Source organism: Heptranchias perlo, chromosome 17 (assembly GCF_035084215.1).
Source record: "Heptranchias perlo isolate sHepPer1 chromosome 17, sHepPer1.hap1, whole genome shotgun sequence".
NCBI lineage: Eukaryota > Metazoa > Chordata > Chondrichthyes > Hexanchiformes > Hexanchidae > Heptranchias > Heptranchias perlo.
Window position 1 is genome coordinate 22105539 of NC_090341.1, and position 27762 is coordinate 22133300.

At 41.4% G+C, this 27762-nt stretch overlaps 1 protein-coding gene across 5 annotated transcripts in view; it reads right to left on the reverse strand.

Moving 5' to 3' along the window:
* The window catches only part of ptpdc1a (protein tyrosine phosphatase domain containing 1a), a 130058-nt gene that overhangs the window by 59677 nt on the left and 42619 nt on the right, over positions 1-27762 (reverse strand). For 3 of the 5 annotated variants that reach the window (XM_067998707.1, XM_067998705.1, XM_067998704.1), the window contains exon 3: positions 25219-25403. The exons of the other annotated variants lie outside the window; for them this stretch is intronic. In XM_067998707.1, coding sequence (XP_067854808.1) covers positions 25219-25303 — 85 coding nt within the window. In that variant the 5' untranslated portion in view covers positions 25304-25403. The remainder of the gene's footprint in view (positions 1-25218; positions 25404-27762) is intronic. 5 annotated transcript variants of the gene reach the window in all.

Consider the following 27762-nt stretch of genomic DNA (forward strand, 5'->3'; position numbering starts at 1 on the left):
AGAGGTTGTGGGTTTAGGAGGTGCTGTCGAAGAAGCCTTGGCGAGTTGCTGCAGTGCATCCTGTGGATGGTACACTGCAGCCACGGTGCGCCGGTAGTGAAGGGAGTGAATGTTTAGGGTGGTGGATGGGGTGCCAATCAAGTGGGCTGCTTTGTCCTGGATGGTGTCGAGCTTCTTGAGTGTTGTTGGAGCTGCACTCATCCAGGCAAGTGGAGAGTATTCCATCACACTCCTGACTTGTGCCTTATAGATGGGAGTCAGGAGATGAGTCACTCGCCCCAGAATACCCAGCCTCTGACCTGCTCTTGTAGCCACAGTATTTATGTAGCTGGTCCAGTTAAGTTTCTGGTCAATGGTGACCCCCAGGATGTTGATGGTGGGGGATTCGGCAATGGTAATGCCATTGAATGTCAAGGGGAGGTGGTTAGACTCTCTCTTGTTGGAGATGGTCATTGCCTGGCACTTGCCTGGCACGAATGTTACTTGTCACTTATGAGCCCAAGCCTGGATGTTGTCCAGGTCTTGCTGCATGCGGGCACGGACTGCTTCATTATTTGAGGGGTTGTGAATGGAACTGAACACTGTGCAATCATCAGTGAAAAACCCCATTTCTGACCTTATGATGGAGGGAAGGTCATTGATGAAGCAGCTGAAGATGGTTAGGCCTAGGACACTGCCCTGAGGAACTCCTGCAGCAATATCTTGGGGCTGAGATGACTGGCCTCCAACAACCACTACCATCTTCCTTTGTGCTAGGTACGACTCCAACCACTGGAGAGTTTTCCCCGATTCCCATTGACTTCAATTTTATTAGGGCTCCTTGGTGCCATACTCGGTCAAATGCTGTCTTGATGTTAAGAGCAGTCACTCTCATCTCACCTCTGGAATTCAGCTCTTTTGTCCATGTAACGAGGTCTGGAGCCGAGTGGTCCTGGCGGAACCCAAACCGAGCAGGTTATTGGTGAGTAAGTGCCGCTTGATAGCACTGTAGACGACACTTTCCATCACTTTGCTGATGCTTGAGAGTAGACTGATGGGTCGATAATTGGCCGGATTGGAATTGTCCTGCTTTTTGTGGACAGGACATACCTCATGGATGCCCAGTTTTGAGCTGCTAGATCTGTTCTGAATTTATCCCATTTTGCACGGTGATAGTGCCACACAACACATTGGATGGTGTTCTCAGTGCGAAGACGGGGCTTCGTCTCCACAAGGACTGTGTGGTGGTCACTCCTACCAATACGGTCATGGACAGATGCATCTGCAACAGGTAGATTGGTGAGGACGAGGTCAAGTCGGTGTTTCCCTCGTGTTGGTTCGCTCACCACCTGCCGCAGACCTAGTCAAGACCTGCGAACTCAACCATTTCCTGCAAGTCCTGCAAGTAACTTGCCCCTCTTTACTACAGGCTTAAGTTAAGTGTAAATTTCTAGTGTAAATGTCACAATTTCTGGGGCAGCAGGTTTTCTCCTCATTATCCTCTGTCATTTGCATACAAGAGGGCAGGAACATATTTTGCCATCACCCAGTTCCACTAGAATTTAGTGTGTATTTTAGAACAGAAGTAACTCTGATCTATTTGACTTCGACCCCAAATTCTGGCCTCCTACACAGGAACTAAAGCACCCTTGACCCTAAAATAATGCAGAATTTCTGGCCCCTCGTATCTGTCATGTATCAATGCATTACACAATGGGTAGTGAAAATCTGGAACACTCTCGCTCAAAAGGCTGTGGATGCTGGGTCAATAGAAATTTTCAAGACTGAGATCGACAGATTTTTGTTCGGGAAGGATATCCATGGATATGGATCAAAGGCAGATGCACGGAGTTGAGGTACAGATCAGCCATGATCTAATAGAATGGCAGAGCAAGCTCGAAGGGCAAAATAGCCTACTCCTGTTTCTATACCCTTCAAAAGTGTCACACCTCTATTGGGCAAAAGTTAGTGATTAGTTGTTAAGTCACCAAAAACAGACTGAATAAACATAAATGAATCACAATTATTTCAAATCAGTCAGTAACTACTAATGAAGAGGAATGAATAATTAGTTGAAAATTAAGCAATCCAATCACTCAATTATTTTGAAATCCTCTAAACCCAAACTTACAAGTATCCGGCAAATCACTGAAATATTTTCAGTAAGCAGCATACAAGGGCAGATTTACCCTATCTAGACTTGATCTAAATGAGCAAATACAGTATTGTATTAAAAATTAGTACAAGGACACACGTTACATTGAAAACTCCTATGTCAACCTGCTCTTAAACAAAATCTCATTATAAAAGTGTGCACATTTTCCTGCAATTGTTTGTTACTCCTATAGGTGGCACTATGATAGGGCTTTCAATATTAGAGATGTCACACCTTCTGTAACATAACACCACTATCTTATAATGAGTAAAGTGAATATGGTTTAAAAAATTGCTTTGAGTTTGCATGCAGTTTCAGGCTCTGGCCACTGAGTGACACTGTGGAGCATTGCTTTTGTTCTGAACCTCCTCCATCGTTTCTAATATGTTAGGTGTGCAGCTGGGTAGGTTTCCTCTAGCAGATTACAAGGTAATTTAATAGAGGTGTTCAATGTGTGCTTGTCCTTCCTGCGCCCATATTTCTTTGCTCCCTTTTAATTCAATCAGCCATCTAACCCATTCTTAAACATAATCATGGTCTCTACTTAAATCAGTAACTCTGACTATAACAGCCTCACAACCCTCTGAGGAAAAAAAAGGTTTCTCCTTCTGTCCTAAATTTGTTGCATTTAATCTATATCGATGTCTACTTGTTCCACACCACTCAATCACTGGAAACATTTTGTTTCTATAAGAATGGTATCAGGGATGTGGGACTTCAGTTAAGTGGGAAACTGGAGTTGCTCTTCTTGGAGCAGAGAAGCTTATGGAGAGATTTGATAGAGGTGTTCAAAATCATGAAGGGTTTTGATAGAATAAATAAGGAGAAACTGCTTCCAATGGCAGAAGGGTCAATAACCAGAGGACACAGATTTAAGGTAATTGGCAAAAGAACCAGAGGCAAGATGAGGAGAAATGTTTTTGAGAGTTGTTATGATCTAGAATGCACTGCCTGAAAGGATGGTGGAAACAGACTCAATTTCAACAGGAATACTTGAAGAGGGAAAATTTGCAGGGCTATGGGGAAAGAGCAGGGGAGTGGGACTAATTGGATAGCTCCTTCAAAGAGCTGGCACAGGCTCGATGGGGCGAATGGACTTCTTCTGTGCTGTATCATTCTATGATTCTATGATAAGTTCCCCTCCAATTCACACACCATCCTGACTCAGACATATGTCACTGTTCCTTCATAATTGCTGGGTCAATATCCTGGAATTCCCTTCCCGTTCTGGGAGCACCATCAGCACAAGGATTGCAGGATTTCAAGAAGGCGGCCCACTACCATCTCCTTAGGCAACAGAGATTGGCAATAAACATGTCCTTGCCAGTGTCGTCCACTTCTCGAGAATAAGATGTTAAAAAAGATTGCCACTTCACTTCCTCTGATCCCGGCCCAAAATTCGAACCCACTGCTTGCATAATTATATTTCTCCCATTCCCCCCAGTGACTCTGTCGGCCCCAGCATCCAACCAAATACCATTTCATCCCCCCACTCGTGACAATCAGTCCTGGCCGCAGCTCAAAAACTGGATTCTTTTGGGCAGATTTTGTAATCTCTTGTTGCTCCATTTCCTCTGGCATGGGCTAATATACCAACTCCTTCCCACTCCCCAAAGGTACAGAAACAGAATCTCACCAGGCAAAAACATAATTTCCAAATATTAAATTTGACTCAAAATTCTTTCTTTGCACAGAGATTAAAAGCACGGCAGGAAAATGTATGGAAATTGTATTTTTTAATGTATCCCCACTGAACAGCTGTATCCAAAACAAAGAAGTCTTATTATGAGAACACTTCATTTCTTTTAAGATTACAAAACAAACAGAATGAATGCATTTTTTTTTAAACTCACACATGCGGTGATTCAGAATAATTGAGATTTGAAAGATGTGTATTTTATCCAGCATATTGTTGGTATGGTTCCTTTGGGTGCTATTTGTGTTCTGCTCAGCTGTGCACAATAATTACAGGAAGCAGCCAGATCATGATATGGATACACTGAAACAGTGAGTGAGTGTTTATATATCTATAAAGAAATTACTTCTGCAAACTCTGGTTCAATTATCACCCACCCTGTACCCCGCTTTAGCCAAAGACAACACTCGATTGCCACTCCCAGTGTACGTCGCACGAGATCGACTAGTACACTATTATTTCTAAACCATTCATATTCTGTGAGCTAATCTTAAGAATTGGTATTGAACACTCACTTCTACCTGCTTCCCCCAAAATAATCTACATTAAACAGCGCACCCTACTCCCTAATGGGAAAAAAGCTCCAAATAAGGGCAAATCATTTAACTTCGGAGCCCAGTGCTCAACTAAAAATGTATAAAGCACCTCCAGTAGCATTCAAACAGCATTATTGAGTAAAACCACACAGATGTGAAAGGTTAAACAATACCAAGAATACAATTTTTCACATTTCTGGCATACTCTTACCAATTCCTGCATTTTTCAGTTTACCTTTGAGACAAAACCCAATTTTTCAGGCACTTTCATTAAAATACTGACAGCTTCACTAAAGGTATAATAGTCCCAATTGGACTTGCTCAGACTTCCGCATAATTTGAAACTAATCAAGTTTGGAGATAAACATTGATTTCAGCAGCTATGGCAACAACCAAAATTTAACATCTCAGTTCTCCAAATGGTTCCATGGAAAAGCAATTATATTTAAACTCTCCAATCAGCCCCATCATAGAAATGTACAAAGGGATAGCACAGCAGGGAAATTAAGTCATTAAATTTGCAACAGTTGTTTACAATCCATCTCATTTCATTATAACTGGCATTGTGCAACTCTTAAGGTTTGATCAAGCCACAAGTTACAAAATACATTTATCTTTATTTCACAGTTGGCAAATACAGGAAATTAATTCAGTTCAATAAAGCGACAGACTAACAATAAATGAAGAAAACTCGATTATTTCTCCTTGCAAATTGTATGCATTATGGCTTAAGCAAATAGCAGAGGATTACTTAGCTTAGTAATGGTTCTAAAATAAAACTTCAGCTGTACTGCATGTGAAAATCCAAACAAGGAGCATATTCCCTCGTGACCTTGCCCATATATGCAGCAGCCAGTGGCCATTGTGATAATCTTTTGGCAATTGAACAAAATTAAGCACTTTTCCCACAAAATGAGGGAAGGATAGTGTGAGATCACAAATCCTGAATATTCTAATCCACTGCTGCTGTATTTACCTCCAGTGATAAGTTGAGACACCCATTGCGATGTCAGTTGAAATAATTCAAGTTAATCATTCCAACAAGCAAAAAAGAGGCAGCTGTATGTGGTAGATAAAGATGAGTGACAAATAGGAGTTCTGTCACAATTCAAAATACAAGAAAATTTATGTACAAGATGTGACGGTCACTTTTAAAGTGTATTACTGTAGGTAGCATGTTTCTGGATGAGGTAGAAACCATTTTTTAAAAAAAGATATGGCTAGAAATTGATTTGTAAGGAAAACCAACCCCACAGATGACAAAACTGCATGTGGCGCTCATGACACTAGTTTCTGTTTCAAAAATCTAAATTTCTATTAAAATGGGAAATTAGCATGTCAAAAGGCCTGGACAATCAATGTTGAATTGGTGTTAGGACCATTGCTTTTCTGGTTAGATATAAATGACCTGGGCTTGGGTATAGGGAGCACAATTTTGAAGTTCGTGAATGATACAAAACTTGGCAATGTCGTAAATAGTGAGCAGGATGGTAGCAGACTGCAGGAGGACAGACAGACAGACTGGTGAAATAGGCAGACACATGGCAGATGCAATTTAATGCAGATAAATGTGAAGTGATGCACTTTGGGAGGAACAATATGGAGAGGCAGAATAATCTAAATAGTACTATTTTGAGGTAGGTGCAAGAACAGATAGACCTGGAGGTCCATATTCACAAATCTTTGAAGGTGGAAGGTCAAGTTGATAAGGCGGTTAAGAAAGTGTATGGGATACTTGGCTTTGTTAATAGGGGCACTGAATACAAAAATAAGGAAGTGATGCTAAATCTTTACAAATCACTGGTTAGGCCTCAGTTAGAGTATTCTGTACTATTCTGGGCACCACACTTTAGGAAGGATGTCAAGACCTGGGAGAAGGTACAGAGGAGGTTTACCAGGACTCGATAAAATTAACATAAGTAAAACAACAGTAATGAAGAAAATAATAGCACTAAAGAGTGACAAATCCCCAGGACCAGATGGTTTCCATCCCAGGGTTTTAAAGGAAGCAGGTGAGCACATTGCAGATGCCCTAACTATAATCTTCCAAAGTTCTCTAGATTCAGGAACTGTCCCTCCAGATTGGAAAATTGCACATGTCACTCCGCTTTTTAAGAAAGGAGAGAGAGGGAAACCAGGGAATTATAGACCAGTTAGCCTAACATCTGTTGTGGGGAAATTGCTGGAGTCTATAATTAAGGATAGGGTGACTGAACACCTCGAGAATTTTCAGTTAATCAGAGATAGCCAGCATGGATTTGTGAAAGGTAGATCGTGCCTGACAAACCTGATTGAATTTTTTGAAGAGGTGACTAAAGTAGTGGGCAGAGGAATGTCAATGGATGTTATTTATATGGACTTCCAGAAGGCATTTGATAAGGTCCCACATAAGAGACTGTTAGCTAAGTTAGAAGCCCATGGAATCGAGGGAAAAGTATGGACTTGGTTAGGAAATTGGCTGAGCGAAAGGCGACAGAGAGTAGGGATAATGGGTAAGTATTCACATTGGCAGGATGTGACTAGTGGAGTCCCACAGGGATCTGTCTTGGGGCCTCAATTATTCACAATATTTATTAACGACTTAGATGAATGTAAAGAATCTTACAACACCAGGTTATAGTCCAACAATTTTATTTGAAAATCACAAGCTTTCGGAGGCTTTCTCCTTCATCAGGTGAAGGCATGAGAAGGCACGACTTAGATGAAGGCATAGAAAGTCTCATATCTAAGTTTGCCGATGACACAAAGATTGGTGGCATTGTAAGCAGTGTACATGAAAACATAAAATTACAAAGCGATATTGATAGATTAGGTGAACGGGCAAAACTGTGGCAGATGGAATTCAATGCAGACAAATGTGAGGTCATCCACTTTGGATCAAAAAAGGATAGAACAGGGTACTTTCTAAATGGTAAAAAGTTAATAACAGTGGATGTCCAAAGGGACTTAGGGGTTCAGGTACATAGATCATTGAAGTGTCATGAACAGGTGCAGAAAATAATCAATAAGGCTAATGGAATGCTGGCCTTTATATCTAGAGGACTGGAGTACAAGGGGACAGAAGTTATTCTGCAGCTATACAAAACCCTGGTTAGACCGCACCTGGAGTACTGTGAGCAGTTCTGGGCACCGCACCTTCGGAAGGACATATTGGCCTTGGAGGGAGCGCAGCGTAGGTTTACTGGAATGATACCCGGACTTCAAGGGTTAAGTTACGAGGAGAGATTACACAAATTGGGGTTGTATTCTCGAGTTTAGAAGGTTAAGGGGTGATCTGATCGAAGTTTATAAGATATTAAGGGGAACGGATAGGGTGGATGGAGAGAAACTATTTCCGCCGGTTGGAGATTCTAAGAGTAGGGGGCACAGTCTAAAAATTAGAGCCAGACCTTTCAGAAGTGAGATTAGAAAACATTTCTACACACAAAGGGTGGTAGAAGTTTGGAACTCTCTTCCGCAAACGGCAATTGATACTAGCTCAATTGCTAAATTTAAATCTGAGATAGATAGCTTTTTGGCAACCAAAGGTATTAAGGGATATGGGCCAAAGGCAGGTATATGGAGCTAGATCAAAGATCAGCCATAATCTTATCAAATGGCGGAGCAGGCACAAGGGGCTGAATGGCCTACTCCTGTTCCTATGTTTCCTATGATACCAGGGACGAGGGTCTTCATTATGTGGAGAGATTGAAGAAGCTGGGATTGTTCTTAGAGCAGAGAAGGTTAAGGGGAGGCCTAATAGAGAGAGGTATTCAAAATTATGAGGGGTTTTAGTCGAGCAAATAGGGAGAAACTTTCCTCTGGCAAGTGGGTCGGTAACCAGAGGTCACAGATTTAAAATAAGTGGCAATAGAACTCGAGGGGAAATGAGGAGAATTTTTTTCAGAGAGTTGTTAAGATCTGGAACCCATTACCTGAAAGGATGGTGGAATCAGATTCCATAGGAACTTTCAAAAGGGACATATACTTGAAGAGGACTAATTTGCAGGGTTATGGTCAGCTCTTTCAAAGAGCTGGCACAGGTACGACGGGCCGAATGGTCTCCTTCTGTGCTGTAAGATTCTATGATACCATGGTGTCGGCTAAACAGGACCAGGATCACTGATAGTTGCCCGCACCTAACCTCATGATATAAATCCTAATCACTCCCAGCACCTAATGACTGAGGGCATGAGGAGAGATAGGAGTGAAACTGAAGAAAAGCACAGAATCAGGGCTCGCATAGCAGGAGGCTTGGCTTGGTGGGCAAGGGGAAGTAGCAGACGCAGCTGAATGGATGGTCCCCAACATTAGTAATAAAGTCGTCCATCTGCTCCTCACACTTCTTGTTGGAGAAAAGGATGGAGGGAGCTTAAGAAGGCAGTTGATAGTGCAGAAAAAAAGTCAGGTGGTTATATTTGCTCTCCAGGATGATCCTGGACTAGTGAGCGGTTTTGGCAGAGAGTGAGGCCCTATTGCGCTTAATGTGGTTCAGCCAGATCTGGTGATGGATGGCTAGACCAGTTGTGTGCCAGATACGCTCAGGTCTGCACCCCATGAAATTAAGGGAGCGAAGATAGGGGCTATACTGCGGGGAACGACCAGGATGGGACAGAGTGAATGTTTTACTGAGAACTAGGGCATCAAATGTGAAGGAGAGGGAGAAGCTGAGCAGATCAACATCTGCAGAATTATCGTGGCGAATAGAGGGCCAATGTTTGGACAGCTGGCAGCTTGAAAGTGACTTGGGGGAGAGTTTTTTTCCCTAGGGGCAGACATACAAAATGGGGTTGGAAGTAGGGAGATGTGGGTGGTGGGGAATACAAGGAAGTGGTTGGAGATGATCTGTTCTGTCATTGGACCATAGAAGTAGAGATGGAAAGGTCAAACGGGTAGCCGTGAACATGGGTAGAAGAGGAGAGATTATAGGGTTTTGGTGCCCATGAGGGCCCCTCCAAAGACTGCTCCACCTGCACCTGTGCAGGGGCAGACTCGGCCACCTAAAGAAGGAGCAGCATTGCGGGTACTGGTCGAGAGGGGGGCAATGGGTGAGACGTCGGAGCGCTTTGAGTGGTGTCCCCACTTCCATGTCCCCTTTCACCATCATCCCTCTCCTGGCCCAGGCCCATATCACTCCTTCCACCCTGCTGGACAACAGCTTGGAGGACTTGTGTGAAGCCTTGGAAGGCCAGTTGTAACATATCTGTCAGCCTGTTTAAGGCGGCAGGATGTTGCTCACCCGTTGTCAGGGCCTGAATGGACTCATTGTTGAGCCGTGCTTGAAGCTCGATGGAGGCTAGTCTTTCCTCAATTGTAGACGTTCCCGTACCTACCCGCGAAACTATCTCAGAGATGCCTTCACGTCCCTGTGACAGTATTTCACTCATGCAGGAATTGGACTCCTCCATCCTCTGTGCAATTGTGGAGAATGCGTGTGGCAACTGTTACAGTATCTCTGTAATGTACTGCTGGCCCTTGATGACTCTCCTTTTCACAGCTGGCCCCCAGGGTTCAGCATCTGGGTCCAGCTGAGCAGAGCCTGAAGAAGAGTGCTCCCACTGATGCGGACTCTCCACGGCTGCCCCTGCCACCAGGGTCTGCTCATGCTCACTTGTGCAAGCCCAACTAAGTGAGGACAGGGACCCACCAAGGTGGGTGTATCTGCGCTGGTGGATGGATGGCTCAGATGTGACGATGCACCCTCAGAGGCCGGCAGGTCCTCTAAGGAATCGCCCTTCGCCGTCACGGCGGTCGCAGATGGCCCTGCAAGAGAACAGAAAGCAATATTAAGCATGTGGACAGATGTTGAGGTGCTGCAGATGCCAAGTGATGTTAAGATCATTCTCTATCATGAGTGTTGAGTGTTAAATTTCTGTCACCAGCTGATTGTGCACTCCTAGTCTCAGCGTCTGCCACGGACAGGCACTCCAGCGTCCGGCTTATTTCGAGTGCCTGCTGCTCCACATCTGTTAAGACCACGTGGTGTGGCGGGCCCCCTCCGGTCCTTGCCCTCTCCCGGGCATTCTGGCATCTCTTCTCCTATCAAGGCAAAACTCAGAGGCGTGATTGAGTGATGGTTGCATGGTGACCCGCTGCATGCATTGGTGTTGGGGAGTTGAGCGTGAGGGAGATGCATGGGAGGGTGCGTGTGAGACATAGCCATGAGATTGTATGAGGATTGGATTGCGTGGTAGTGTTCGAATGGGAACTGGGGCGGTGAGTAAGTGCAGGCAAGGTGAGGATGATGGTTGAGTGGATGTGAGGAGTGATGCGAGAGCGTTATGGTGGCAGTGCAGAAGTTGTGTGGTGGTGGAGGTGATGTGGAAGACGGAGTGTGGGAGAATGCGTACGTATACTTACTTTGGCTGACCTGGTTAGGTCATTAAATCGCTTCCTGCACTGGGCCCAGGTTCTGGACACATTAACGCTGCTGGTGACCTCCTCGGCCACCTCCAGCCAGGCCTTCTTGGTGGCGGAGGGAGGACACCTCCTCCCATCCGATGGAAAAAAAATTTCCCTTCTCCTCCTCACCCCATCGAACAGCACCTGGAGTGAAGAGTCAGAGAACCTTAGAGTAGCCTTGCCTCTGGCCTACTCCATGATACAAAATTGGTTGTTTGCTGCAGGAGGAGCATTGGAGGACTGCCCCTTTAAATAGGGTTCCTCCTACTGACAGCCTGTGATGCGGCTATGCAGTGCGCCCGCTGCGCAGGTCTGGAACAGGAAACCCGGAAGCCATAGTAAGTGCCTTCAATTCGACTGCGATCGTGTGCGGAGCACCCCGAATTCACTGGGTGCGTTACCCACGCGCCCAGTCGACCCTCCGCTGCCAACCCGCCTCCCTCCTAATATCAAGCCCTTGGTCTTCGTATGGAAACTATCTGCAATCTGATTACAAAGAAGTGTTGGAAAAAGCCTGAACTGTAATAACTAATTAAGATGACCAGTGCCTTGATCCAATTAAATGGCTCAAATCCTAATTGAAATAGAAAGATTTTCTGATTCAAACCCACATCTTTATGATATAAATTAGTAATTTCTATGGAAAATATCATCCCAAATAACAATGTATTTTTCAGCATTTGCATAGAAATTCAAGCAGAAAATAGCCGCAAGGAAAATGCTTTGGGAAATGTAATGTTTTAGTAGTGTCAGGCGTCACAAACAGGTAAAACCTATGGAGCATGTTTTTGGGATGTGTGACAATGTCAGAAAACTGGGGAAGTTAGCCTCAGATGTACATAATTTGCGACAGCAAGTCATCTAACAGCGTCTGCCGTTAGTTAGACTTGCCCTTGCATGGTTAGGTTTTTTAATTTTTTGCGTAGCAAGTTGCTGAAAGTGCGAGCTGATAACATCGCAGCGAGAGAAACGGCATCTGGGACCTGAGTGAACAGGGCAAGCAACAGTGTATCTCCTTAACCAATCAGATTGAAGGATTGTGAAATTAACAGTGCAAGGACTGAAAAGTGTAAATTGAAGTGAGTGAATTCAATGTCAAATCAGGTACAGAAAGAGAAATACAGAGAGGAAAAGAAAGATTAGATTAAGAGTTAAAGAAAAAAGAAACAAAGAAAAAGTAAAAATATTTTTTTTTAATTTCCCCTTTTTTAACATCTCCAACAACAATTAAACCTGAAGGAATGAGACTCCACACTTGTAATAGTTAATTTTCAATGCTACAGGGGTTGTTTGGCAATAATTAACACTTATCACATTGTTAAAAGGGTACTTAGACTGGAATGGACAAGACTTAAAATTCTGTGGTGAGTTTAGTTTCTTTCTACCGTACAAATACAGTAACTTCATGCCATTCAATGCACTTCAATGGTGAGCCAGACAGCGAGAAGCTGTTTTCACGAATCTATCGGCGGAGAAGCGCAACTTGGACAGCAACTTTTGGATATTTGAGTTTAACCGCACATCTGCCCCTCGCCTGAAGTTGCTGTACCATTAGCTCAAATATCGGCGAGTGCCATTATCATCATTTTGACAAGAAAATCTGAGCTATTAATTATTTATACCACCACCATTTGCTTTGATCAGTTTTTTCAATGAGAGCAAAACTATAATTATCTCTAACTTATAAAGAGGGATACTCATTTTCAAAACATCAAGCTGACATTTTTGATTGCACTGCAATTAGTAACTCAATAAAATAGTAAAATAGGCAATTCACTAATTTACTGCATACTCTAATATTAATTGGTTGCAGTCTCAACCAGTGTATGGTAAAGCATCTAAAGCTGTTGACCGAAACAACTTCAAAATGTTTTTTTTAAAAAGGCATACTAAGCAGTGTTCATTTTGTACCATCTTGCTGCACTTCAGTATCTGATGACTTATGCCAGCTATGGAATTCCCACAAGAAAATCTACATTTCAGAATTTCAATACATTTTCAGCTAAAAAAAAAATTGAAATAGTAAGACAGTAGAACCCACCATATAGAAGCTGCATCTTTCTGCAATCTAGGGGTTAATATAATTTACCAGCAATTTATATAATAGAAGGAAATTCTAATGACATCCATTTGTAATGAGTAGAAAACATTTGTACATCATTAGTGCAGATTTTTTAAAATCCATGTGTTGAAACTGCACACCTGCACTACAATAGAATGCCTGATAAATACCTATGACAAACAAACCTTGCTAGACCTGTTTTCCAGACAAATGAGTGGCCAGTCACAGGCAACATATCTACTCTTCAGTTACTATAACAACTGTAAGTAATAAGACATACAACAGCAACAGTAAACCAAGAGCAGGAACCTAATGCTTTTACACCAGTGTTAAAATTTTTAAGGTATTGCACCTATACCATAAAAAAAGTTGTCAAACCAAGTAATCACACTGCTATATACAAAAAATTCTTTTTTTTAAAAATTCAGGTTACTCTTTCTCCCATCCCCACCCCCCACCGCAATGCATGAATAGAAGGCACTACACAGTAGAAAAATAATACAATTGGCATTTAATAGACAGTTGCCAGGAGTAACTTCAAAATACAGCATCCCAAATTATGCAGTGTATTTGCAGCAGGGTGCAACTTCCTGCTGATTTTCAAATAGAAAACTGTACCCAAGAATACAGTGACAGAGATACAGGTTGTTATTTTTAACTCTGGATTAACATTCAAAACAATTAATGCAGCAGAAAAGTGTGAAGCAAGTATGAAACAACAGGCTGAAGACCCAAAATTCTGCAGGGCTTTGTTCCTGACCCAAGTTCCGAGATGAGCCCTCCAGGAACCTCTGCCGCTGACCACACTGGAGTATTCTGGATCAGGGAGAGGTTTCCCCAATTTAAACATTACTGGCAGGCGTTTGCGCCAGAGCAGGGGGGGGCAGGTCATGTGGCGCTGGGCTGCCACAAGTTCACCAGCTGGTGGCGCTGACACAGCAAGCAATTTTTTTCCCAAATGCCAGTCAGCCCACTTTCCAATGCAGCTGATTTCAGCATTTTTGGGGGGGGGATCCAGGCCAAGACCACTGGTGGGCCCCACATCCACCATGCCAAGGGCCAGTATGCCTTGTTGAATCAGGTCTCCCAACCGCTCAAAATGCCCGGGCCAGAAGCAAGGGAATTCCAAGCCTGAGAGTTCCCTCCTCTCCCCTTGCCCCACCCCCCCACTTGGGAGGCTTGTTCGGAGTGGATGGAGATTCTGTCCCAAACAAAACTACATGCAGAGGTCAGGATCTGGCATACCCACAATCTGGCCCAATTTCCAGTCCTTATACTGCACTACCAATAAGGGTGTGGATTTTCAGTGCCAAAAATGGAAGCAACAAATCATAACAGCAACAAATCATAACAGGAAATATATCAACTAACAATAAAAAAACTTCAGAGGTAATTCTAGAACAGTTAATTGCTATGGATGCACTATTTTAAAATAATGTTTTTTAGGTTGTGAGCACTAAATTCAGAATATGTTGCATAGAAGTATAATTTTGTAAAATACTATTATACTTTTTGATGCTTAATCTAGAGCTTATTCAAACTATAGTTTCTAGTTTACTGGATGGTAATATAGCACACAACAATCCATCAAAACATTAATTAAGAATAAGCCTATGAATAACGAAAGATGAGCGACTGATCCTTTTTAGACCGGGCTATATGGATTCACTTCAATGTAATTTGTAGAAGTGATCTATTTTGAGCACATCAGAATTTTCCAAATTTTCCAGTTCAGAACAATTGGATACCAACATTACCAGTTCCATATAAATAGAGAAGGGGTTGCAAACATGTCACTTGAAACAGCCTGTCATCGATTCCATATTAAGGCAAATTAATCTTGTGTTCCAATTTAGAGATTCTGAAATCTAATGTTCCACATGTGAAATGTGGATTTTCTCAAGCAACCAGACACTATCTCATGAACAATTCTAGGAAATCAGAAACAGACTACCATGAGCAATTTAAATTTTTTTCCACTTTCTTTGATTCTTTTCAGAAATTGGCATGCAATTAAAATTTTCTAAGAGGGCATTTTGGTTCAACTTGTGGTCCATCTTTACACCAAAAGGTGCTTTAGATAACAAAGTACCATTAGCAGTAGTTCCTCATCTTTGCTGGCCCAACCTGATTTTGGACCATGGACTGGAAGAAAAGAACTCAATACATATAAAAGATATCACATAATTCCCCAGTATTGCAATTGATAGGGATCTAACTATTAGGGTTTTAATTCTTTTTCATTTGTATGACCAATTCTACAGCAATTTCAAAATTATGTAAAGCTTTATTACATAGAATTTACAGCACAGAAACAGGCCATTCAGGCCATGCTGGTGTTTATGCTCCATGCGAGCCTCATTACATATTAAAACTTGAAACTTAGGGGTTGTATTTGCATGCATTCCATATTCTATAAAGCATAGGAAAAAAATCATAAGATGGGAGAAAATTAAATAAATTCCAGTAATAATTTTTGTATTAAAGCACTAACATGTTTAACACCATGAAATTTGTTTTGTTTCTAAGAGTTACATTTTGCTGAGGAAATATTTATAATTTGTTTCCTTTACCTCTGGGAACATAGATTCCAAAACTTCTCTATCTTTTCTTTCTAATGGTATTCAGATTCAAAAGTAAAAACCCTTTTGGCCAAAGTCTAGCTCCAATTTTCCAGCAACTATACATCCAAATGGCACTCAGCAATTAGTTTTTTCCCCCCTTTAAATGGTCTATAATCTGTATTCTTTAGAACTGAAATTGTGCATATGTTTCAAATTAGCACAAATATTTACATTCTTGGACCACAGTTCTTTATTCCTATAACCAGTAACTCCATAGGCAGGATAAGCCGCATTCTATCCTTACTGTTAATTTCAGGTCCTATTTAGCTTTCTTCCAGGACATACAACTCCAACACTGCTCCAAAACCAGCAATTAATCTTCCCAATCCTCTCTACTTAAAAGTTCAGATGTAGCACTTGCCCCTACTGCACCAGGACTGCTAAAGCATTAGACTGTGGGAAATTGCTGGCTTGCCCTTTTCGCAAGTACAATTTCCTTTATTGTTTATGTGCTCTCAACAACCACTAGGACAGAGGTACTCATTAACTTTCAGCCAACTGCCATGATTCCAACCAGAACTTTGAGGGCTCGGCTCACAAAGCCACCAGACCACTTCCTTCCCCAAACACATCCGCACGCTTCCCGCTGTCTTCCCCAAATTATGATATTCTTAACAAAAATAATCGCCTGCTTGTCATTGTTGACAGGAATAATCTAACTTTTTATAAACACAATAACCTACAAAGACAGACCCAAGCTGCTTACTTTCCAACTACACATTTCTCAGAAAAGCAAGCAGCGATTGAATGCTTTTCCCTTTTGCAGCATAATCTATTAACTGACTGAATGTCATTTTAAGTTCAGAGTTTGATTTGGCTTTCACCTTCGCAGTAGCCTTAGAATTTTAAACACTAGTTCATTAAAAAAAAAATCAATAACTCTGTACACTGCAGTACTGGAATGGATTCCTCACACGCTAGCAATTATACCCTAATTCTGATGGACCTGAAGATTTCCAGTGCTTTGTTTCTATTTCAGATTTCCAACATTCGCAGGGTTTTAAAATATCTATCAAAAGGACAAACTAGTTAGATTTCTGATTCACAGTAGTCAAGCCAACTGCATATGAATGAATACACTGGTAGTTTAGTCATCTGGCTATTTCTCTTTACATACAAGTAGATTTTTTTTCCACATTAAATTCAGACTGGACTTAAAAAAAGTCAACATCACGAGCCTCAGTAGGATCAGGGGAGGTGGAGAGAGTGGAAATGCATTAGGATTGAATTGAATCTTGCCACAGAACATAAGTAACCCAGTACAAGGATAGAAACATCTACACTGGGGTTCCCTCTTGCTGCATCCTGTTACGTCACTTAAAATGGACAACAATGGCCATGATTCTCAAAATCTTTGCTTTTCTACGTAAACCGATATACACAGAAGCACATGGGGCTGGAAACTGCTTTTAAAATAACCGTTATTAATGGCGAAATCGAAAAGCAAGTTCCAGCAACCACACAGGCGAAGTCAAACGTGGAAATCCAGAATTTGCTCTTCCTGGTTCGCCGGTGATCTGAAAGCTTTGCGTTAAGAGGATCTTGCAATCAATGGACCAGAGCCTACTTGCTCATCTGCCCAGCTGGAAACAAACTAATCACGCCACAAAACAAGTATGCTGAGTTTTTTCAGGTCTAAACTAAGTTTTAACAGCATGGTAAGTATTAATGACTGTCAAACAACATCTCTGGCATTAAAAATTAACTTTTAAAAATGTGGAATCTCATTACTCATGATTTTAATCATTTTTGTACATTTAATTAAAAAAACATTTTAAAATGAAACATTTTTTTTAAATTTTAAACTTTTTCTTTGTCTCTTCTGTCTCAGTCTTCTAATCTTATCCTCTCTATTTTGCTTTCTGTACCTAATATTATAGTACATTTACTTATCTTGTCTGGCACTTCCTGGTTGTTAGTTTGCACGGTTTGTGAATGAACTGCAATTCCTGGTTCTCACAGCGTGGCTTGCTTCAAGCTGATTGGTGGAAGGGACATAGAGAGCCTTTCCTCCTCTCAATGCTCAGAGAAACCTGGAAACCATTGCTGCACTTCCTGCAGGTCTCAATTAAAGCAAGTTGATGCCCAGAAAAGCACAATAAGTTTGTGGGTGAGTTAGTTACTTACCAGCAGCGGGTGACAGGTGCTCACCGCTCACAACAATTTCCTGCCCATTACTTATGACGATCATTCAGGAGGTTACAGAACCTATTCTTTCCCTCATTCAAATTCCCTAAAAAATATGCTGCAACGTGGAGGATGTGTGTTAACAAAACAGTGTAATAAGAAAATAGTAAGAAAATCAGAAAGGATACACAAACAGGAAAAGCAAAAAGAATAAACCAAGCTATAGTTGCAATAGAATACACAGCCTTCTTGTTCGTATAATAGAACTAATTAATTACATTGACCTTACTGGGTGCATTTTGCCCATTGTTGGTTGGGATGCTTGATGGGGTACTGTGACTATATTGGGCTCGCAAAGGTTTGTTACGAAATAGAGGGATCAGTCTCATCCAGAGAAACATACCTTTTGACAATCAATCATGAAGCAACATTGACAATAAGCCATGCCTTCTATATTTAAATATATTTATACTGTAAATAACGATTCACTCACCTAATAAGCTGCCAGACTTATATGTAAATTTGATTTGCTCAAACATTGATGCCCTGGTCCCCAGCAAAACCATAACTCTCTCCCATCCCAGTTGTTCACCATAGTATTGCCTCCATCTTCACTCAAGTCCAAGTGGTGCAGACCCCATCACACATTATTGGGCCTTACCCTCCCCTGCTAAAACCACCCATTCTCCATGGTAATACAAAGAAGGAACCAATCAGAAAAGGCAACTCCAAGGAAAGATGCTTATGATGTTCAGTGTTGTTATTAAAAACTTTTAAAATTTTACATTTGGTACGATTTTATCAGGTAAACCCAAAAATGGGGAACCTTAAACTATGGTGGAATGAAACTATGATTGTTGCATTACATTTGAGTTTACCTTTCTGGCTGGAAACCTGAAAGTGACAAGAAGTTTCAACTGTACATAATTTGCATGCTGGCTATCGAATATATAAGAATGTTGCTACCAGCACATAGTATTTCATTTTCTTTTAAATGCAAGCAGTGCCTGCAGAATACTGCACCCTCAACAAACAATGAAAGCTTTTTAGACTTTGACACATTGGCATTTCCAGAAACAAGAGCAGACATGATTTCAGCAACTACTCTGTATACCATGGAAACTGACAGAAGCTTGGAATCAGTCCATACGACATTACAACTGACACATTTAAAACACTTCATCTGAAATAGGAATAACTCAAGGTGACAACACTCTGCTCCTCCCACTATTGTTAGACCCCAGTAACCCCTCTCCTAATCCAGACACTGGCCCCTCCAATGCTCCAAAAGGTCCTCTCCATTCCTGCTAGACCTGAAGGACCCTCCACCCCCCCCCCCCACCTCCAAGACTCCCCCCACCCGTCCCCAACATCCAAAACAATTAGTTTGTTTTGTAAAATTCAGTGGAAAACTCAATGTGCGCCTTTGCACTGATTTTAATATTTGTTTGCTTTCCAAATTATATGAAAACTTTGGAAGATGCATTTTAGAATGAAGTTTGAAATGAAGTTTCACAACAAACTTATGAAGTATGTATTTTTTTAAACTTCAGAGTTGAAGGGTCTCTTAGATAGAGAATTACAGACAGAGACAGAGAGAAATAGGATTATTAGGACACCTGTGTTTATTTGTAATTAGAATATCCAAACTATGCTTTATTTATAATCAGGAAAAATACAGAAAGTGTAGTAGGGAGGTGAAGGGAGATTAGAAGAGCTAAAAGGGAGTATGAAAAAATTCTAGCAGATAATATGAAAAGGAAATAATGAGTATAAAAAAGTATAAGAATAGTTAAAAAAGATGGTAGGACCACTTTGGAGTCTAACTGTGGAGGATGATGGTATGGTGGAAATATTAAATAAATATTTTCCATCACTCTTTACAAATTGATCTGTACGGGGGGTATGGTAATGTAGTGATTATATTACTGGGCTAGTAGTCTAGAGGCTTGGACTAATAATCCAGAGAACATGAGTTCAAATTCTGCCAAGGCAGTTGGAGAATTGAAATCAGTTTTACAAAATCTGCAAATAAAAAACTGGTATCAGTAGGACTGGTCATGAAGCTGTCAGATTGTTGTAAAGACTCAAATGTCTCAGTAATGTCCTTTAGGGGAGGAAACCTGCCATCTTTACCTGGTCTGCCTTATGTGCGACTTCAGTTCCACACCGAGGTTGACTTTTAACTGCCCTCTGAAGTGGCCTAGCAAGCCACTCAGTTTTATTAAATTGCTTCAGTGGTTCAAGGCAGTGGCCTACCACTACCTTCTTCATTCTAGAGATAGGCAATAAATGCTGGCCCTCCCAACAACGCTCACATCCTAAGAATGATTTATTTTTAAATTAAAAATTAAAGGAAAAATAATTGGAGGGGTAAGACTGTAGATGTGCTACAGGAGGAAATGGAACAATTAACGGTAGAAATAGAATTGGTTCTGAAAAAATAAGTGGAACTCAAGGATAAGTCACCAAGCGCTAATGCACCCTAGGCTATTGAAAGTCACAGAGGAGATAGCAGAAACACTAGTCACAATTTTTCAATCCACATTAAATATGCAAATTGTGCCATGGGACTGGAGAGTAGCCAATGTAACACCCTTGTTCAACAGGGGAGCAGAAGGATAAACTGGGTAACTACAGACCAGTTAGTCCAATGTCAGTTATGGGCAAACTCAGAATCCATAATTTGAGATGAAATTAGCAAGCACTTAGAAATGCATGAGTTATTCAAGGAGAAGCACAAGTTTGTAAATGGCAAGTGTTTGACAAATTGAATAGTTTTGTGAAGGAGTGCCTGATTGGATAAATAGGGGGAATGCAGTAGATGTGGTATATATGGATTTTCAGAAGGAGTCTAATAAGGAATCTCACAAGAGGCTCATTAGAAAAATTTAGTTAAATGGTAGAAGAGGAAATATAGCAGCATGGATAGAAAGTTGGTTGAGGAACAGAAAGAAAGACTTCGGGTAAATGGGTGTTGCCCTTATTGGACAAGTGTCGGAAGTGGTATACCCCAGGGTTCAATGCTGGGTTCTCTTTTGTTCTTGGTATATATAGCTGATTTGGACTTGGATATAGGAACACAATCTTGAATTTGCTAATGGCACAAAAGTAGGGTGTTTGTCAAACAGTGAAGAGAACTCTAAAAGACTTCAGGAAGACAGACAGTTAAGAAGAATAATCAGACAAGTGCCAGATGCAATTTAATGTGGATAAGTGTGAGCAAATACATTTTAGGAGAAAGAACAAGCAATGGTAATATAAATTTAATGGAAAGACCTGAAGCGTGTATATAAACAAAGAGACCTTGGGATTCAAATACATAATTCCCTGAAAGTGTGAGTGCAGATAGATAAAGCCATAAAAAAGGCCAATAGAATTTTGGATATTATAAATAGGGACACTGAAGACAAGAGTAAAGAAATAATGATAAATTCATACAAAACACTGGCTAGGCCATAGTTGGAGTACTGTGTTCTGTTTTGAGAATCCCATTATAGAAAAAGCAATAAAGCCATAGAGCATACAACAAATTCACCAGGTTGATGCCATGGATGGGAGACTATAATTATGAGGAGATACTTGATACATTTCCACTGCAGCAGAGAAGGCTCTTTAGCCAATCACCTAACCTCTGGTTACTGACCCGTCTCCCTATTTACTCTATCAAAACTGTTCATGATTTTGAACAACTCTATCAAATCTCCTCTTAACCTTCTCGGTTCTGAGAACAACCCCAGCTTCTCCACATAACTAAAGTCCCTCATCCCTGGTACCATTCTAGTAAATCTCTTCTGCGATCTCTCTAAGGCCTTGACATCCTTCCTAAAGTGTGGTGCCCAGAATTGGACACAATACTCTAGCTGAGGCCTAACCAGTGTTTTATAAAAGTTTAGCATAACTTCCTTCCTTTGCACTCTATGCCTCTATTAATAAAGCCCAGGATCCCATATGCTTTTTTAACAGCCTTCTCAACTGCCACCTTCAAAGATTTGTGTATTTGCACCCCCAGATCTCTCTGTTCCTGCAACCCCTTTAAAATTGTACCATTTAGTTTATATTGCCTTTCCTCATTCTTCCTACCAAAATGTATCACTTCACACTTCTCTACGTTAAATTGCAACTGCCATGTGTCTGCCCATTTCACCAGTCTGTCTATGTCCTCCTGAAGTCTGTTACTATCCTCCACATTGTTTACTACATTTCCGAATTTCACATCATCTGCAAACTTTGAAATTATACCCTCTATACCCAAGTCCAGGTCATTAATATATATTAAAAAAGTGCAGTGGTCCTAATACTGACCCCTGCGGAACACCACTGTATACTTCCCTCCAGCCTGAAAAACAACCAGTCACCACTACTCTCTGCTTTCTGTCCCTTAGCCGATTTTGTATCCATGTTGCCGTGGTCCCTTTAATTCCACGGGCTTTAATTTTGCTAACAAGTCTATTATGTGGTACTTTATCAAATGCCTTTTGAAAATCCATGTACACATCAACCACTCTACCCTCATCAAGCTTCTCCGTTACTTCATCAAAGAACTCAATCAAGTTAGTCAAACACTATTTTCCTTTACTAAATCTGTGCTGACTTTCATTTATTAGCTCATGCTTTTCCAAGTGCCAATTAATTTTGTCCCAGATTATTGACTCAAAGTTTCCCGACCACCAACATTAAGCTGGTTGGTCTGTAATTGTGTGCACACATAAAGGAACAGGAATGCTGGACAGCCGAGAATTGACCAGGACAGCAGCACGCTAGATTCTCCTTAGCTCATCTCCCACTAAACACTGCCAGACCCAGCTGCCTCCCCCAAGCTCACAGACCCCATTACCCCTCTTAGTTCTCCATGCCGCAATGTCTCTAATGCATCCATTTGACAGACTCTTCCTCCCCCCTCTCCCCCCACCCAGTGCTCTAAAGTCCAGGATCCTAAGTTCTACCGGACCACTGGATCCTATTTCCCAGTGCTGCCAGACCCTGGGAGGCCATTCCCCATGCTGCCAAACCCGGACATATTCTCCCAGTGCCACCAGATGCAGAGACCTTGTTCCACAGTTCTACGATACCCAATGACGTACCCAGAGTTCTGGATCATCCTCCAGTTCCCAAAACCATAAGTAGTGCTCCACCTCTAGTTCTGACATTGCCTGTAACTCTCCATTGCTGCAACAACCAATCCTGCACCTGCCCCCCCCAACAAATATTATCAGACTCCATTTTTATTTTTGACTACCCCTTTCTCTGTCCCCTATCCACTTCCTACTCCCTCTGTGCCTCTTCCTCCATCCCCTGCCTTTTCCCTCTCCCCTCCTCATCTTTCCATATCCTCTCCCCACACCCTACCTCCTCTGCACTCCCCCATCCCCTTCTCCTCCCCCTTCTCAATACCACTCCTCCACAAAGTATTTGTGTCACTGGTTCCAACAGCTTCCTCCTTTAGCCTTCAACTCTGCTCTAACATCCTCCGGCAACTTTCAATTTCCTCTACCCACTCCCACCCACCTCAAACTCTCAATCTCTAGCTTCTCACAATACTACCTTTCCCTCCCTCACTCTGCAGTTTTTTTTTAAATCGTTTCCCATCCTGCAGCCTGTAACCACCCACACCCCTCCACTCCACCCTGTTCTTCCTTCTCCCTCCGTCCTATTCTTGCCCGATATCTTTGCAGTCCTATCTCAGCCCTGGTACAATAATTTTCCACCCTCCTCGCCTTAGTCTTGACTCCATGTGCAAGGCTATGGGAGATTGACTGTTCCAGCATTTTACGTATGCATGTCCTTCACATCCATGACACTTTAGATGGTCCATCTCATTTCAGATGTCACACTTCATCTACTGAAAATTTCTATACCTCTGAACAAAAAGTATAAAGAAAAAGTCATTTATTTGTAGTTTGCAGAAAAGCTCTCTAGGAACAGAGCATTCTGAAATCACGGTGTCTGCAGGCTCCTAATTGACTTTCCATCTGTAACCTCCTCCTCTAGTGCAGGGATGCTGTTATGCTGGAACTGTATAAAACACTAGTTAGGCCACAGCTTGAGTACTGTGCACAGTTTTGGTCACCACATTACAGGAAGGATGTAATTGCACTAGAGAGGGTGCAGAGGAGACTTACGAGGATGTTGCCAGGACTGAAGAATTTTAGCTATGATGACAGATTGGATAGGCTGGGGTTGTTTTCCTTGGAACAGGGGAAGCTGAGGGGTGATTTGATTGAGGTGTACAAAGTTATGAGGGGCCTAGATAGAGTGGATAGCAAGGACCTATTTCTCTTAGCGATGGGGTCAATAACCAGGGGGCATAGATTTAAAGTGATTGGTAGAAGGATTAGAGCGGAAATGAGGAAAAAAAAATTTCACCCAGAGGGTAGTGGGGGGGTCTGGAACTCTCTGCCCGAGAGGGTGGAAGAGGCAGAAACCCTCAACTCATTTAAAAACTACCTGGATGCGCACCTGAAGAGCCGTGACCTGCAGGGCTATGGACCAAATGCGAGAAAGTGGGATTAGGCTGGGTGGCTCGTTTCTCAGCCGGCGCGGACATGATGGGCCGAATAGCCACCTTCTGTGCCATAAATTTTCTATGATTCTATGAACTCCATTTGCCACTTTTCTGCCCACCTGACCAGCCCACTGATATCTTCCTGCAGTCTACAGCTTTCCTCCTCACTATCAACCACACGGCCTATCTTTGTGTCATCCGCAAATTTCTTAATCATGCCCCCTACGTTTAAGTCCAAATCGTTAATGTATACCACAAAAAGCAAAGGACCGAGTACCGAGCCCTGCGGCACCCCACTGGAAACACCCGTCGATCATTATCCTTTGCTTCCTGCCACTGAGCCAATTTACCACGTTCCCTTGGATCCCAAGGGCCTTTACTTTTTTGACCAATCTGCTATGTGGGACCTTGTCAAAAGCCTTTCTAAAATCCATGTAGACTACATCAATTGTGCTAACCTTATCGATCCTCCTTGTCACCTCATCAAAAAATTCAATCAAGTTAGTCAAATACAACCTCCCCTTAACAAATCCACACTGACTGTCCTTGATTAATCTGTGTCTTTCTAAATGACTGTTTATCTTGTCCCTCAGAATTGATTCCAATAATTTGCCCACCACCTCCGAGGTTAGGCTGACTGGCCTGTAATTACTCGGTCTACCTTTCACTCCCTTTTTAAACAACGGTACAACGTTAGCAGTCCTCCAATCCTCCGGCACTACACCTGTATCCAGTGAAGTTTGGAAAATGATTGTTAAAGCCTCCGCTATTTCCTCCCTGGCTTCTTTTAACAGCCTGGGATACATTTCATCCGGCCCTGGTGATTTATCCACTTTCAAAGCTGCTAATCCTCTTAATACTTCCTCTCTCACTATGTTTATCCCATCCAATATTTCACACTCCTCCTCCTCCTTAACTTCAATCCCTGCATCATCCCTCTCCTTTGTGAAGACAGATACAAAGTATTCATTAAGAACCATACTTACATCTTCCGCCTCCACACATAGTTTACCTTTTTGGTCTCTAATAGGCCCTACTCTTTCCTTATAGTAATTAACCTAGTCATCCAGTGTTTACTTATAAGTTAGACTTTGTAGCCTTACAGGAACAGCAGCAGCAGAAAATGCATTGCGTTTTACAAGATAATATGTACCTTTCATCATCCTCTGATTTACCATAAGCAGCACGTTGGGAAAATCAGCAGTATTAAAAAAAAAAGTTTTGCATCTAGCACACATTTGTCTTGCTCCAGATGTCACCCTTCGCTGTAGATGCAAATAAACGTTTTATTTTAAAAATAAGACGAAAAGATTGGAGTTCATCCTGGGTTCTTCTGACCTGGAATGAGAAATTTATAAGCAATTTACTGACCTCTAATTCACCTCAGGAATTTACCAGCAGCTACAAATACTTGGATTCCCATTGGGAGTACTCAACCAACAGTTTTATAGGAAAGGCCAGTTTAGCAACTCAGCATCACAACCATGCTCCAAATTACGCAAGAGTAACATCACAAGTAAGAGATAACTAGAAAAGTAGAAAATAAAGCTACTCCATCCAGCTCCCTGAAAGCTGCAGATGGTTTCACTGGGAAACAGATGGTTTTTGGGAAGCATGGCAATCAGATATTAATTACTACAAATAGAAATGACGTCACCCACTGTATGCACATTGCTTTGCCATATTGGAGTTGGAAAATAGAGTGGGAACGATTACAAGCAGCTGTGTTTGGATAAAAACTACTCAAGATAAAAAAATTCCTTCTATATTTAACTATGTATTAATGTCGTAGTTTATGTGACTAACATAATCCCTCACAAATAATTTATTATACATTAATACTTAGTTTTACAAAATACTTATCTACATAGGTTTTTTTTTAAATAGCTGTGTAGATAGGCTAAAGCAGAAACAAAAAAAATTCAGGTCTTTGAGAAAGCTGTGTTTTTGTTAATTCTTACACTGCAATGTGAAAAGAACCCCCTCCCAACTCTTTTTCCATGATTTTTTGCCACGATAGTGTTCCGTGATCTTCTGCCATATCTCAGTATTACAGCTAAGCTATTTTACAGCATCATGCAAATTATTCTACAGCATCTCCTAAAATATCAGACATTATATAAAACACTTCTATGTAGTTCAAGATTAGTTTTATTAAGCGTTCTTCTCATAGATGAATTACATTTTCACTTTTACAATTGCATGGTTACATTTAAGTACATCTACCAGATATGATTGATAATTTTAATTGTGAATACCAGCTTTGATTTCTGTGCAGTATTATACATATACTCTACATCAACTTCCCCCAGATTGCTTTCTATCAGCTGACAACTTCCAATCCTCTCACAATGCAATGGCTGAATTGTAATGGTTTGATCACCTCCATGTCCTTTCATTGGGCAATAAAAATCTAATTCCTTTCAATTTTTCACATGTGTCACAAGTCCAAGCAACAAGCATCACTTCTTACTTTTCATGGCTATACCATTATTCACTTATAGATAGACTAGAGAAGCTGGGGTCGTTCTCCTTGGAGCACAGAAGGTTGAGAGGAGATTTGATAGAGGTATTTAAAATCATGAAGGGTCCAGACAGAAAAGATAGAGAGAAACTGTTCCCATTGGCAGAAGGGTCAAGAACCAGAGGGCATAGATTTAAGGTGATTGGCAAAAGAACCAAAGGTGACACGAGGAAAAACTTTTTTTATGCAGCGATTGGTTAAGATCTGGAATGCACTGCCAAGGGGAATGGTGGAGGCAGATTAAATCATGGTTTTCAAAAGGGAACTGGATAAGTACTTGAAAGGAAAGAATTTGCAAGGCAAGAGAGATAGGGTGGGTGAATGGGATTAGCTGGATTGCTCTTGCATAGAACCAGCACAGTCGATGGGCCGAATGGCCTCCTTCCTTGCTGTAACCTATGATTCTATCAACTTTAATAACCTCACTATCTTTTGACCTCAAATTGAACACCCACATCTCTTCCATTGCTAAAATATCTTGAAAGGAGTGAGTTTTCTCTTCATGGCAAACACTTCTTTTCGCCTCAACAACTCTTACCTCTCTACAAAGCATGATTACATCCAAGATTTCATTAATGCTTCCATATCTTATTCTCATCGATGTTACTCTAAACGGTAGTATTCTGAACTTATCTATTTTTGCTTCAAAGGTCCCATAGTCCAGCTTAAACGTTTTTCCTCCCTCCAAACTTCAGTGTTGAAATCGAGACTCAGAGCATTTTCCACCTTAATTTATTCTTTCCCAGGACCTCAAATTATGTAACTTAACTCCTGCAATATTTTCTTCCTCCTACAATCTTCAGGCTTCTAAAATCAAAGCTTGCCTTAATTCAATCACTACTTTCTGATTTATTGCATCATCTTTTACTCTCTTCAAACGTGGTGGTATCCTGTACTATGAACTTTCGCCCTTCCCCTTGGTTTCTCGAAAAAAATCCAAAATCCTATTTCCCCAGTATAATGTGGCACGCTAAATCCGATGCTATTTTTGTAATCATGTCATTCCCCCCTCAATTCATTTCCTTTCTGTCCCTATCAATACAGGCCTGCAGCAGCTGTTAGGAAGCAAGAAAACAGAAGGTTTTACAGGTATACTAGGCTGTGAGAGATACTACAGAAGCAGCTTAGCAGAAAAATATAGTTTAAAACGAGGAGGTATCTAACTTTGTGGTG